Here is a 12,037-nt window from a genome sequence, read left to right on the forward strand (position 1 = left end):
GCCGGGCTCAGGGCCGCGGGCTCCCCGGGCTCCCCGTGACGCCCCCTGCTTGCAGGTTACCAGACGCCCCTGGACGCCCTCGGCGCGGACTCTGCGGCCCGAACGGGCTCCACCTTCCGGCCCACGGACGCGCACGAGTACGCGCTGCCGCTGGCGCGCGCCCGGCCCGAGTATGCCACGCCCATCGCCACGCCCTCCGCCGGCGGCCACGCCCCCGGCTACAGAGTGCCCGCGCCTGCGCGCGCGTCCGACGGGGATCCGGGCTACGACTGGCCGCGGGCTGGGACCCCGGACGGGGACGCGCGTGGGGGCCGCCTGCCGTGAGCCGGGCCACCGACCCCAGAGCGGGACGAGCGACACCTCCGACGGCGTGTCCACTCCGCGCGCGTCGCAAAGCTGCGGCGGTGCCCTGTGCGATCTGTCCGGAGCCGAGTTCCTGCCTCGGGCGTGCAGGCGGCTGCAGCTCGCACTGTGGGGCTCAGCCTTGCGGGGTGCCGCGGCTGGCACGCGCGTGAGCCCCGCCTGCCCCAGGGCGTGTCCTGTTCTCCGCGCCTGTCCCGAAGTCCGTGGGAGCCGGTCCGCGACGGCTGGACCTCCGTGCGCCCGGGCAGGCGGCCTGGCGCGGACGCGCGAGCCTGCGGCCGGCCCCGGCGGGCTCCGTGTCCGCGGAGCGGCAGTCGTCGCCGGAGATACGCTCCGAAGAGCGAGCCCCAGGCGGAGCCTGACCGAGCTTTTCTCCCGGGCGGCTTGGGCACTGGGCTGGTCCTGGAGAAACCCGGCCCCGAGGTCTCGCTTCTGGAATCGCCCGGGCTCGCCGGACCCGGCTGGACCTCGCGGCCCGCGGTATCAGTTTGCTTCGTCAGTAACTGACAGTTACCTCTTCTACAGAAGAGGGACTTGCGTGTTTTGTTTATAATAGAGAATACGGGCCCCGAGGTCCTCGCGCTAAAAAACGCCCCGGTAGGGACCCGGATCTGAGGGGCGGCTCTGCGCGGCGGGCGGGGCCCTAGCGAAGCGCACTCATCCGGTAACCGAGTTCCCGAGAGGAGCGGTTTTTCCTCGGAAGGGCGTCGAGCCATTCGCCCTTCCTACTTAAAATTTTAAATCGAAGCACATTCTTTCTCCTTTTGAAGCTCACTCGTGGACCTGGAAGGAGCCCTGCTAGCCTTTAGTCGCCTCTGGTGCTTGGTCGGCATGGTAATGATTATATTCATCCCCTGCCCCTTCTTTTAGGGAGTGGGGAGTAGCCTTGCTTGGTTGAACCTGGGGCCCCTCCCTGGGTCTCCGAAGTGTCCAGTGGAGGAGCACCTGGTGTCAGAGTAAGACCGGGCAAGCAGGCTACACAGAGCCAATCAGAAAAGTGCTATTTTGAACCAATCAGAAACTTGCTATTTTCAGTCCCTCATTTGCATGTGAGCACAACCAATCAAAAAGTACTGTTCCTGGTTATTTACATGTAACCGGAAGCCAAGCGAGCTTAGTGGTGGGACAGTCGAGAGTATGACGCCCAGTGAGTGAGGAGGACAACTTTCCCAATATTTTATTATGGAAATTTTGGCTACAGAAGCTCTCTCCCCCTTATCCTCAGGGCCGCCGTGAGCCCTTCCATCTGCCGGCTCTCATTCTGCAGAGCGTCCTTCTTTTCTGCCTTCAATAAATGTACCCTTTCGGTGCCTCTTCCGTCTTGTCCAATTCTTTGTTGGGGACACCAAGGACTAGAAAGAAGCCCCAAGAGGACCCAAACTTCTCCCTCAGGTCATGCTAATGCCACTTCAGAACGCACCGTGAAGCGCGAGACTGCCCCGAGCATAGGCCGGTTCCTTCACCACCCGCACCCGTCCCTGCACAGCCAACGCTTTGCATCCCAAACCCCAGGAGGTCGGAGCTCAGTCCGGCAGTGGTGCTCAGCAGGAGGCAGGCGGCGCCATGGACCGAGCCTGGGTGCGGACACAGGCGTGGGTTCCAGACCCCATGTGCCACAAAACAGGCGGGACGTTTTGGCCAGTTACAGAAGCCGGAGCCGTTTCATGATGGAAAATGGTGCCTGTTCTCCAGCACGGCCCGAGGAGGCTCCTGAAGCTGAGCCAAGGACCTAACTCACCCCACCCAGACAACAGGCCAGCAGGTTCGCTGACTCCATCCTGAAAAAAGGTTTTCAGGACGCATCGGTGGAGGCCTGGGAAGGGTTTATTAGGTAGAAATAAGTACATGCTCAACAGTAGAGCGTAGGCGTTCAGATAAATGAGGCATGCTACAGTTTGGAACTGGGACTGTATGTGTTTCGGTGAGAGCAATGTGTGGAATTTGTCACTCAGACGTCTTGTTTTGCGGGGGTGGCCCATCCACAGAAGGTTAATGGTCTGCTCATAGGAGAAAGCCTATTTCTCAGGTGAGAAGTAAAAAGGGACATCTGAGGGGTAAAAAATGGTCAAACCCATTTGCTGGTGAAAGGGAACTGCCCAGGTTTGGATAAGAGAGGAAAAAATTTTAAACTGGGATCGGGTCCCAAAGCTGCAGTTTTTATTTTTAAAATCATGATTTTTCTTGTCTCTTTTCTGCCTGTTTTAAAATTTCTTTTGTCTGTCCTACCTCACATCCCCCTGAGACTTCAGTCCCTTAAGGGATGTAGAAGTTTCAGTGGTCTTTTCGTTCCTGCTTCAAGCCAAGGAGGGGCATTAATCCTGGCCAGGCAGGGTCTGAAAGTCTCATCCTGACTTGTCTAAAGGAGACATAGGAATATCTGGTTCTGTTCACAGAACCATCACCTTTCAATAGTGTGAAAAAAAGGGCAAGGGCTTATGAGACATTAGCCCATCATGACAATGGCTCAGACAGCATAAAAGAATTCTTATGCTCAGTACCATAGCCAGAAAAATAAGAACTTTTTCCCACCAGAGTTGTTCCAAAAAGAACCAGAATACCAGCCAGTCATTGAAGCTTAAGGCAGTCTAACACTGCACTGACTGCAAATGTAGATCTTATAATGCAGAAGACACATTTTCAGAGTTGTCAGGAATATACAGTCTGACTTGATAATAACGTAAGTTCCACCTTTTGCTGCTGTTAGAATATGTAGGGCTATTCAGTGCTAGACAATGGCTTTTTTCATCATTTTTACTTAAAAATTTAGTAACAAAATCTTCTGCAGTATCATTCAGGCCCTTTTAAGTATGCCACATTACGCTTTCAGGTCTTGTCAGTGAATAAAGTGGAGAATAGATGATCATACCAGTGAAAAACTGGTCTGGTCCATCAATGCCACAAGACTGGGGCAGTTGGCTGGTTGATCTGTGGTTTTAACCCAGCACCTTGTATCCAATGCCCCTCCTTGGCTTTCTGTCCACCTGAAAGCAACAAGGCTATATAGGTTTGTTCCACCAAACCCTGTCCGTTTGGGGCGAGCCATCTTATCTAGTTCTTGCTTTCCAATCAGAAACAATCAGCTTCTCTCAACACAATAGTGTGATTAGAGCTTTGAATAGGAATCCACTCCCTATTTTGGGTGGCACTGCTCCATGTAGCGTAAGTATGGTTTTTCTGTTCCCAACAAAGGGATGCTGGCTGGCTGAGCTGCACCACAGTAGATGTCAGCCAGATGTCAGACCTGAAAATACTGATTTCAAGTAATAGGTTAGCTTTCATTATGGGAGTTTGATGAGTCTGGGTAGATCAGGGTTTCTGTATTGCCATATTTATGTATTAATTATAGTTAGAGAAAAATTCTTCCCACGGCCTTTTTGATGACAAGCCTCATTTATTGGCCAATGAGACAGATCTGGTAGCAAACTTAAAAATTGTTGTATTTTGTAACTTCTATAAAATTTTGAAATTATAGTCATCTTCCTGTAGAAGGCACGCTTCTAGAGCTCAGATGCTCTAGAAGTCAGTAATTTTCCTTGAACCCAGTATGCATCTTTGTTAGTTTCTGGCATATTGTGGGGCCCAGTCAAGGAAAACACTAGTTCTTGCATTGGAGAATGGCGTAAGGGTTAAGTAAAATACAAACTGTCCAACTTTGATTTTAGCAGACATAGTTCAGTTGTGAGAAGAGACATAGTTAAGCAAAATGAACCTAATTTATCCTGAATTGGTCTTAACTCTTCCTAAATAGTATCCTCAAGTCCTCCAAAAGCTTGCAAAAGAGGTATCTGTATCCCTCGCACGGGGGCATCTGGGTGACTGCTTGTTGCTCATCCAGTGAGGGTACCTTGCCTTGCATTAGGTTACACAGAGGTGCAGGCTAAACTTTTTCACCTGGATTGTTGCAGAGGCAAAAGGAGCAACCCTTTGTGACTTCCTCAAAGAGATTTGAAGCCCAACCCCACCCTGAGCATGATTGACCAAGGAGGTCAGTGCTTTCCTCCCTAAATGCATAAACCACGCATTCCTTTAATAATTTTCCTTGATCAGCCTGAGGTTACAAAACTTCGTGATTTTCCTCTTTAACCCACTAGCCATCCTTTGCTGGTTTATATCCTTGCTGCCTTGCCGATTTCTTTCAAAGCGGTGAATAGGAAGAGCTTGTGCTCAGCTTTGGGCTCGGGGTATTAAAGCCGCCTGTAATGCATCTTTTTGCTGCTTGTCTGGCACTGTGATCTGCCGAGGCGTTTCCCTGGACCGCACAGAATTACCCTCTGAGCAGTGTATCACTGCCATCTGGGTCAGCAGCCACACTGCTTCTAGGAGGGAAAGAATCTCAGGCCCGATCTTTCAAGAGTTCACTCTCTCCTGTGGCCACATGAACAGAAGGGCTAAGAAAGCTTATCTAGAGTCAGCATAGATGTTGACTCGCTTGCTTTTCCCAATAGTAAGGCCCAGGTAAGGGTGATCAATTGGCTGGGTTGAGGTGTTTGAAGGAAGTGGCTTTGTCTCAGTCCCCTTTTGGGGGCTAATGACTGCATAATCTGCCCTGAGTCCCACTGCCCAAGTAACAACTTTCATGAGTGAACCAGTCTGTATGGGGGCTGTCTGAGGGCTCGTCAAGACCAGGCCTGCTACAGTCAACCTGCTCTATGGTTTGCATGCAGGAGTGAAGCTGGCTGTCTCCTCCTGGGGTAGGAAGCAAGGCTGCTGGGTTTGAAGTCTGGCTCACCTTGGGAGTAAACTCTTGGGATTCCAACAGGAGAGCTTGATATTTATATAGCCATTGCCCAGTTAGCCACTGGTGTCCTTTAACTTCAAGAACACTTTGGACCTGATGGGGGGTTTGCAACTGCAGTGGGTATCCTAGTTAATTTAGCAGCGTCATCAACCAGGAGTGTGGCAGTAACCACAACCCATAGGCATCCAGGCCAACCACATGACAGAATCTGTTTAGAAGTCAGCCACAAGGGGAGGAATGTCTCTCAGCACGGTCTCTCAGCAGTGCTATGTCCTGCTTTTTGGCTATATACAGGGTGAACAGCTTGTCTAAATCAGTAATTCTTAAAAATGGAGCAGACAACAAAGGGTCTTTGAGCTTTTGAAAATCCTCTTGCTGTCTTCCAGACCATTCTAGTCAGGCGTGTGTGTTCTTAGAGATGCTGTGAGTCCAAAACTGGAAATCCATCTCTCGCAAAATCCAGCCATCGCTAGGAAAGCCCTGAGCTGCGGTGGTCCTAGTTCTGAAAGAGCCTCCTTTCTTTCTGGAGGAGGAGTTCATTCCCTTGTGGCTAAACTATGTCCTAAGTATGTAACTTTTTGCTGAGCTTATATGAGCCTTTTTCACAGGAACACTCCGTGTCTTGCAGCCCCTAGAAATTCAAAACTCCTAACAGAATTTTCATTAGAGCTCAGTGAATGGAACTACAGAAAAGAGCACCTACACACTGGAGTAGTGCTCCAATTTTTAAGGTTAGAGACCTTAATTCTTTTGCCAGAGTGTTTCCAAATGAGTGGGGGCTATCTCTGAACCTCTGAGGCAGAACTATCCTAGCAGTTTCCTGAGGATTGCGTCAGTCCATTCAAAAGCAAACGGTGCGATGGGATGCTAAAGGCAGCATCCTTAAGATCTGAGACAGTAAACTATATATTTCCACACAGTATTTGGGTAAAGATAGTACAGAATAGGATCTATGGGTTATAGATCTATAGGTTAGGATCTATAGGATAAAGCTTCCTTACTACCCCACAAATCTTAGACTAGCTGATATTGCCTATTTTTTAGCACTGGAAGGATGGAAGTGTTACATAGATACTGTCAACAGACCATAAGGCCATGTTCAAGAAATTTAAAAATTAGAGGCTGAAGTCTGGACTGCCCCTCTGCTTTCATAGGCTATTCTCATTTATAAGGATAAGCATTTGGGTCTCCTAAAGTAATAGCAGGCTGAACATAAACTTCTTTTCCTGGAGTTTTAGTGGATATAGCTATGATAAAATGTCCATACTTATCTCTATATTGTCTAATAGGTCTGCTGCTAATGCTCCTCAAAATGGAAGTAAATATTTTGGTGACAAATAAGAGTTGCTCCTTTAAAAAAAAAAGTTGCTCCTGAAGAGGCACAAACTATCTTCCTAATAATGGGGTAGAACATTCTGGAAAAATTAGGAAAGCTTGAGTGAAAATCAAAGTTCCCCAAATCTGTAGGTTAAAGTTACTATAAAGTGGATGGTTGCTGGGGATATAGCTCAGTGGTACAAGCGCCTGGCTGGCAAGTACAAGGTCCTGAGTTCGATTCCCGGTACCAACAACAAAAAAACAACTTTAAGTGGTTGGTCTTAGGCATACCACCAACACCAGTTACAACCCAGGTTTTATTAAGAGGGGGTCCAGAGGATTCAAGCAAGGCAGAGAATGATGCCCCAGTATCCAAAAGAAAATGAGTATTACTGTTTGCCACATCAAGTTAGCTAAGGTTCTTCAGGGTGATACTGACATTGTTGAAGGGCTTTGGGAAACCTTGCGCACCTTCCAGAACCATCAACATGGAAGCAGATGGCTTCTCCCTTCAGAAGCAAGGGCAATCTCACTCCAGCGTTCTCCCTCTGCCAAGGGACACTTCAGCCTCCTGCAGTCTCTTCAGTCTCTGTATGGCAGCAGTCATCTGGTCTCATATTCTTGATCTTTGCATGTGGAGTCCTGGAGCTTCTCAGAGAATACAGGGTTTTATTTTCTAAAGCCAGAACAATTAATCAGGCTGTTCTTGTGCCTGTCATTGTTTTTCCTGAGCCTTGCCAGTTTAAAAGTTTATTAATAGGGGCCTGGAGACCTACAACTTGCTTCTGAAGCAGTCCACCAATCTCTGGGGAGACTGGCTAATAAAATACGTTCCCAATAAAACTTGCCCTGCCTCTGAGCTAGTGTATCTACAGAGTTGCAGTTAAATGTCCTGGCAACAAAGCAGGATTTTCTTATCTTGGATGGTGTCTCTAACTTTTTTTATAACTGATTTATTCATGCATTTTATCTTTTAATCAGGTAAGTAATCATATCATCACACTCCCCATGACCCTAATTTCCAGCCTAATATTGCCAATTAGGAACCCCTGTGGGTACCACATCTGTACCCACATCTTTGGTGCTGTCTCAGGCATCTACTTCATCAGCCTGAGCTTGTGCTGCTACCCATATATGGGCTTTTTCTTCTGGGGTGCAGCAGGTAGAAAACAATACTTTAACCACCAGCTATAGTAAAAATTTGGAACTCACTTATGAACCTATCTAGATCCTCTGAAGATCATCCCAATTTTTGTTTACTATGGGCCAGATCGTTTTTGGAGAAGGGCACATGTACTCTCATAACAGCCTAATTCCCCTCCGAGGCTTCTTGAAGTGATCACATATTAGGAGGTTTTCAATCAGCTGGATGATAAGAAATGCTGTTACACCAGCAGGGTGGATTCCTTTGGTAATGGGGATAGACAGGCTGATGAGGAGGTGGGATGGGGTAGGTGGCCCTGGGAAAGGATGGAGTAGAGGAAGCGACTGAAATAGGTCCAGGCCTTGCTCAGGGGCTTCTGGAGCCTCTACTGGCTGTGCTGCTGGTGCTACAGGCATCTGGGGTACCCTGCTTGGGGTACTCAGTAACTCAACTCTAGAAGGTCTGGTTCCATTCTACCAGGTCTTACTGCACACGGGCATGACACGTTGTGCAAGATCTACATAATTTTGGATCTCAGTATAGGGACATAAAAACCTGGACACATGCAACTTCTGTTTTTCCTCCCTCTTAATGAAAAACTGAAGCTAGAATATTGTGTTAAAATACGTAAGTTCTGTTCAGAGGCCAGCCTCCCCACTTCCTAACTTATACTAAGTCCAAACTGAATTGCAAAGGAAAATCATCTTTATTCCCTTTAAAATCCATTTTAAAATGGTCTCAGTTTTGTAACCTAAAGGTGACATTTCAGAGGGGTACTGAACTACCCATCTCAAGTAAGATGCACTGCATGCCTTCAAGATCACCCTTGTGTGCTTCTAGAAAGAGATGAAAACAGGGAGGCAGGAGAGAGAGGGAGAGCGAGGGGAGGATAAAGACAGGCAGGGTCATTCCGGCCAGCACGCCCACATAAAAACCTGCGCTTCTTCCCGTGGCAGAGGGCAATCTGCCCTGCTTCTGTCAGCACTGGTCTCAGTACCTCTGGCTTGTCCCAACAAACCTCTTGCACATTTCCAGGACAAGCAGACTTGTTCCTGGTACGCAGCTGTTCCATCCTTCATCAACAGATCAAAAATGCAGGAAAGACGAGTTGCGAGTTGCACACCACAGCTGGGCTTTACTCAAAAACCCATCTTGAAGGTCTGTCTAGGGACCTGTCACATATGCAAGGAACTCCTGGAGGCTTTCAGGTCTGGAGGTTTCACTTAGCACTACAAAGCACTTACCATCTTAGACAAGGAGATAAACTTGAGGCTACAATTATCGTAAGAATGTCAGAACCAGAGAATGCCAAATACAGGCTACCATCAGAGGAGTGACCCAAGGAGGCCCCAGGAAAACTACCAACAGGTAGGGCTGGACCGGTGGCCTCAGGACCTGGGCAGGTCATGGCAGACAGATGCAGAACTGCCCCAGTTCTCAGCTCCCATGGGGCTCCCTGGCTCTCTCGGCAACTATTCCCAGAAAGTGGAAGGACTGGGGTCACCCGAGAGCTAAAGCCTGAGCTGGAGAGAAAGGTCGCGAAGGGGTTATTTTTTTAGGGAGGAAAAAAGGATTAAAGGTAAGTTGAAAGGATCTCCTTTTACATAAAGTGTTCAGGACCCAAAGATATGTATGATTTTCAGTAATTCCCTTTCTCTGGTAACACCTCAAGGACTCAGGACTAGGGCTCCTGGGCCAGCTGTATAAAACTTTGCCTGAGACACTGGATGGGTCTATCTTTACATATCTCTCCCTGGTGAGCCAATTCTAGTTTCCTCGGACCTAGGAATGCGGCATGCTGACCTGAGGGAAAACCCCAGGAGGCCATTAGGTGTCATGGAGGAGCCCTCTCAACTCCTCCTCCCACTTCTGGGCAGAGCCCGAGCCTCTCATCTTCAGTGCTTTCACATGTAAGCACTTGCTTCTGTAGGGGCTCAGGAGTCTCTAGCTGCTCTAAAGACTGCCTAGGCTTGAAGCAAAGGAGACGGCAAGAGTGGCATAGGCTGTGCTTCAGAGGGCAAGAAGGGAAAGTTAGGAAGGAAAAATGAAAACATCTGCTTCTGGACTTACCAGCTGAGGTCCGCACAGATTTTTACCTTGTCTCACTTGCTAAGAGAAAATGGCACCAAAGCAGACCCAAGGAGATTCCTGAAGCTGAGTTAAGGACCTCACTCACCCCACCACAGGTGCACTGACTTCCACGGTGGAGAAAGGATTTTCAGGACACATCAGTAGAGGTGTGGGAATGGTTTATTAGGCAGAAACGTAAATGCATGCCCAAGATGAACAACAATGCTATTTATTGTACTAATAACTGAGCGCAAAATACCCTCAGTTCTTAAACTTTCTCAAAGGGTAGTGGAATGGGGATGAGGAGAAGCCACGTGTCGTCCTGCAGAAGGCAGCCCCACATGGTCCTTGTCACCTTATGCTATCCTGGCCTGTTCCCTGGCTATCCACTCCTGTGCTCACCCTCCTGCCTCAGCCTCCGGAGTGCTGGGATGACCAGCAAGTTTTTAATTTTAAAAACAGGGTTTTCCTTGTCTTGTTTCTGGCTATTTTAAAAAACACTTTCAGGGGGCTGGAGAGATAGATCAGTGGGGCGTGAGGATAAGCGGCACAGCTAGACAGAAACCACAGCACTTTACCCTGTGTCCACCAAGTCATGGCACGTTTACCAAGGGTCAGCAGGGAGAAGGTGGCTCCCGGGGGCAGCCAGGACCGGGAGTACAAACGCACAGCAGTTATCAAATCCTACAGCAACTTTAACCAGGCTCAGCCCAGCCTCCACCATCAGGCTTCAGGGCCTTTGCTCGTGCCATGTTTTTGCATCTGAGCAGCACTGCATGACCTAGTGAGGCCTTCCACTTTCTCTGTGGTCTCCCAGCAAGATGAGTCATTATCCTTACTCTGGGGTGCAGAAAGCAAGGTTTGGAAGAAACGGATGGACCCTCACAAGATCTATACAGCTAAAAAAAAAAAAAAAAAAAAAAGAATTATACAGCTAAAGAGTTGGGAGTGAGGATTCAAACATACATTCTGGTTTTGGTTTTTGTGTTTTTTCTGGGACCAGGAATTGAACTCACGACCTTGTGCTTGCCAGGCAGGTGCTGTGCCACTGAGCTAAATCCCCAGCCCCTCAAATACACATTTTGGATATGACTCCCTCACTCACTAGCTTAGTCTCTCTGTGCCTTAGTTTATTCACCTGGAAATGGGGTAATAACAATATCTGCAGCTGGCTATGGTGGTTCATGCCTATCAACCCTCCACCAGGGCAGGAGGCTGAGGCAGGAGGATGGCTGAGTTCCAGGCAGGCCTGGACTACATATCAAGGCCCTGTCTCAAAACAAAAAACAAAACACCAAACAAAAGAAAAAAGAGATAGCTCGGTGGCATAAGCGCCTGCTTGGCAAGCGCAAGGTCCTGAGTTCAATCCCCAGTACAAAAAAAACCATTTTCTATCCTACCTCAGTGTTTACATGCCTTTTTCTTGCAGAGATTGCAGTAAGAATCCACTGAAACAGCATTTACCAGTGTTTGTTCTATACTGGGCTCTTCTTTCCTAATCTGGGCCTTCAGTGGGCTTTGTATAGTATTTTAACCCGAAGCATCTGTCCTAAAGAACAGCGCTGGCCTTGTTGCCCTTCTCTACATTACAACTATCTTTCTCGCATTTCCTCCCGATCCCCGAGTGAATCATGACATGAGGGGAGGACAGTGCCTGGAGCGCCTTCCTTGGCATGGCCTCACTGCTGCAACACGGCATATCCCGAGATGCCCAGCACGGCAGCCGCCAGCCATGTGTAGCTATTAAGCGCTGGCAGTGTGGCTGCCTCCACGGAGGAAGACGTTTTCTCTTCCTTCATCTTCATTTCTTTACGTGTAAGCAGCTGCACGGGGCTCCCATCACTGCAGGACAGGAGTGGGGCCTTCACCCCGAGCCGCCTCCTGCCGCAGCCCCTGTCCACTGCAGCCACGGCAAGCCCGCCTGGATGCCGCCATCTGGAACCCTCTGTGCTTGCTGATCTCACTCCCTGGGCAGCGGCGCAGGTCATTCTTCGGCCTCCTTCCCGTTCCTTTCAATGTGATTCCCTGAGTTCTCCCTTGTCTTCCTAAAAACTGCAGCCTCCTTCCACGAACACACACTCCTCTCCCCTTCCTGCTCACGGCTCGCTCTGGCATGGCACACGCTTTCATTTACTTAGTTTTGCTTACTGCCTGTCTCTCCCAGCAGCGTGTCCTCCACGGGACGGGGTGGTCCGTGCTCTTCTCTGCGTACTTCCGTACTTCCAGCACTATTCTGTGCACTGCTGTTACAGGGACGCTCAGTGCGGACGGCTCCGTCGTGTTTCTTATTTCCACCGGTTCTTGCTCACAATGCTTTTGTTATACACAGCATTTCGAGTTTTTGATGAACTTTCCATAGCAGGGCTTTCTCCTTCTTGTGAAAATTTTACACTGTCCTTCTGTAT

General features: G+C 49.1%; 1 protein-coding gene across 1 annotated transcript in view; it reads left to right on the forward strand.

Moving 5' to 3' along the window:
• Dcbld1 (discoidin, CUB and LCCL domain containing 1) overlaps positions 1-423 on the forward strand; it is a gene marked incomplete at its 5' end in the record, with an annotated part of 38,407 nt that extends 37,984 nt beyond the window's left edge. The window contains 1 exon segment of the mRNA XM_013516615.1: positions 56-423. Coding sequence (XP_013372069.1) covers positions 56-324 — 269 coding nt within the window.
• Between the last annotated feature and the right edge of the window lie 11,614 nt (positions 424-12,037).

This window comes from Chinchilla lanigera, unplaced genomic scaffold (assembly GCF_000276665.1).
Source record: "Chinchilla lanigera isolate Chin_1 unplaced genomic scaffold, ChiLan1.0 scaffold00035, whole genome shotgun sequence".
Lineage (NCBI taxonomy): Eukaryota > Metazoa > Chordata > Mammalia > Rodentia > Chinchillidae > Chinchilla > Chinchilla lanigera.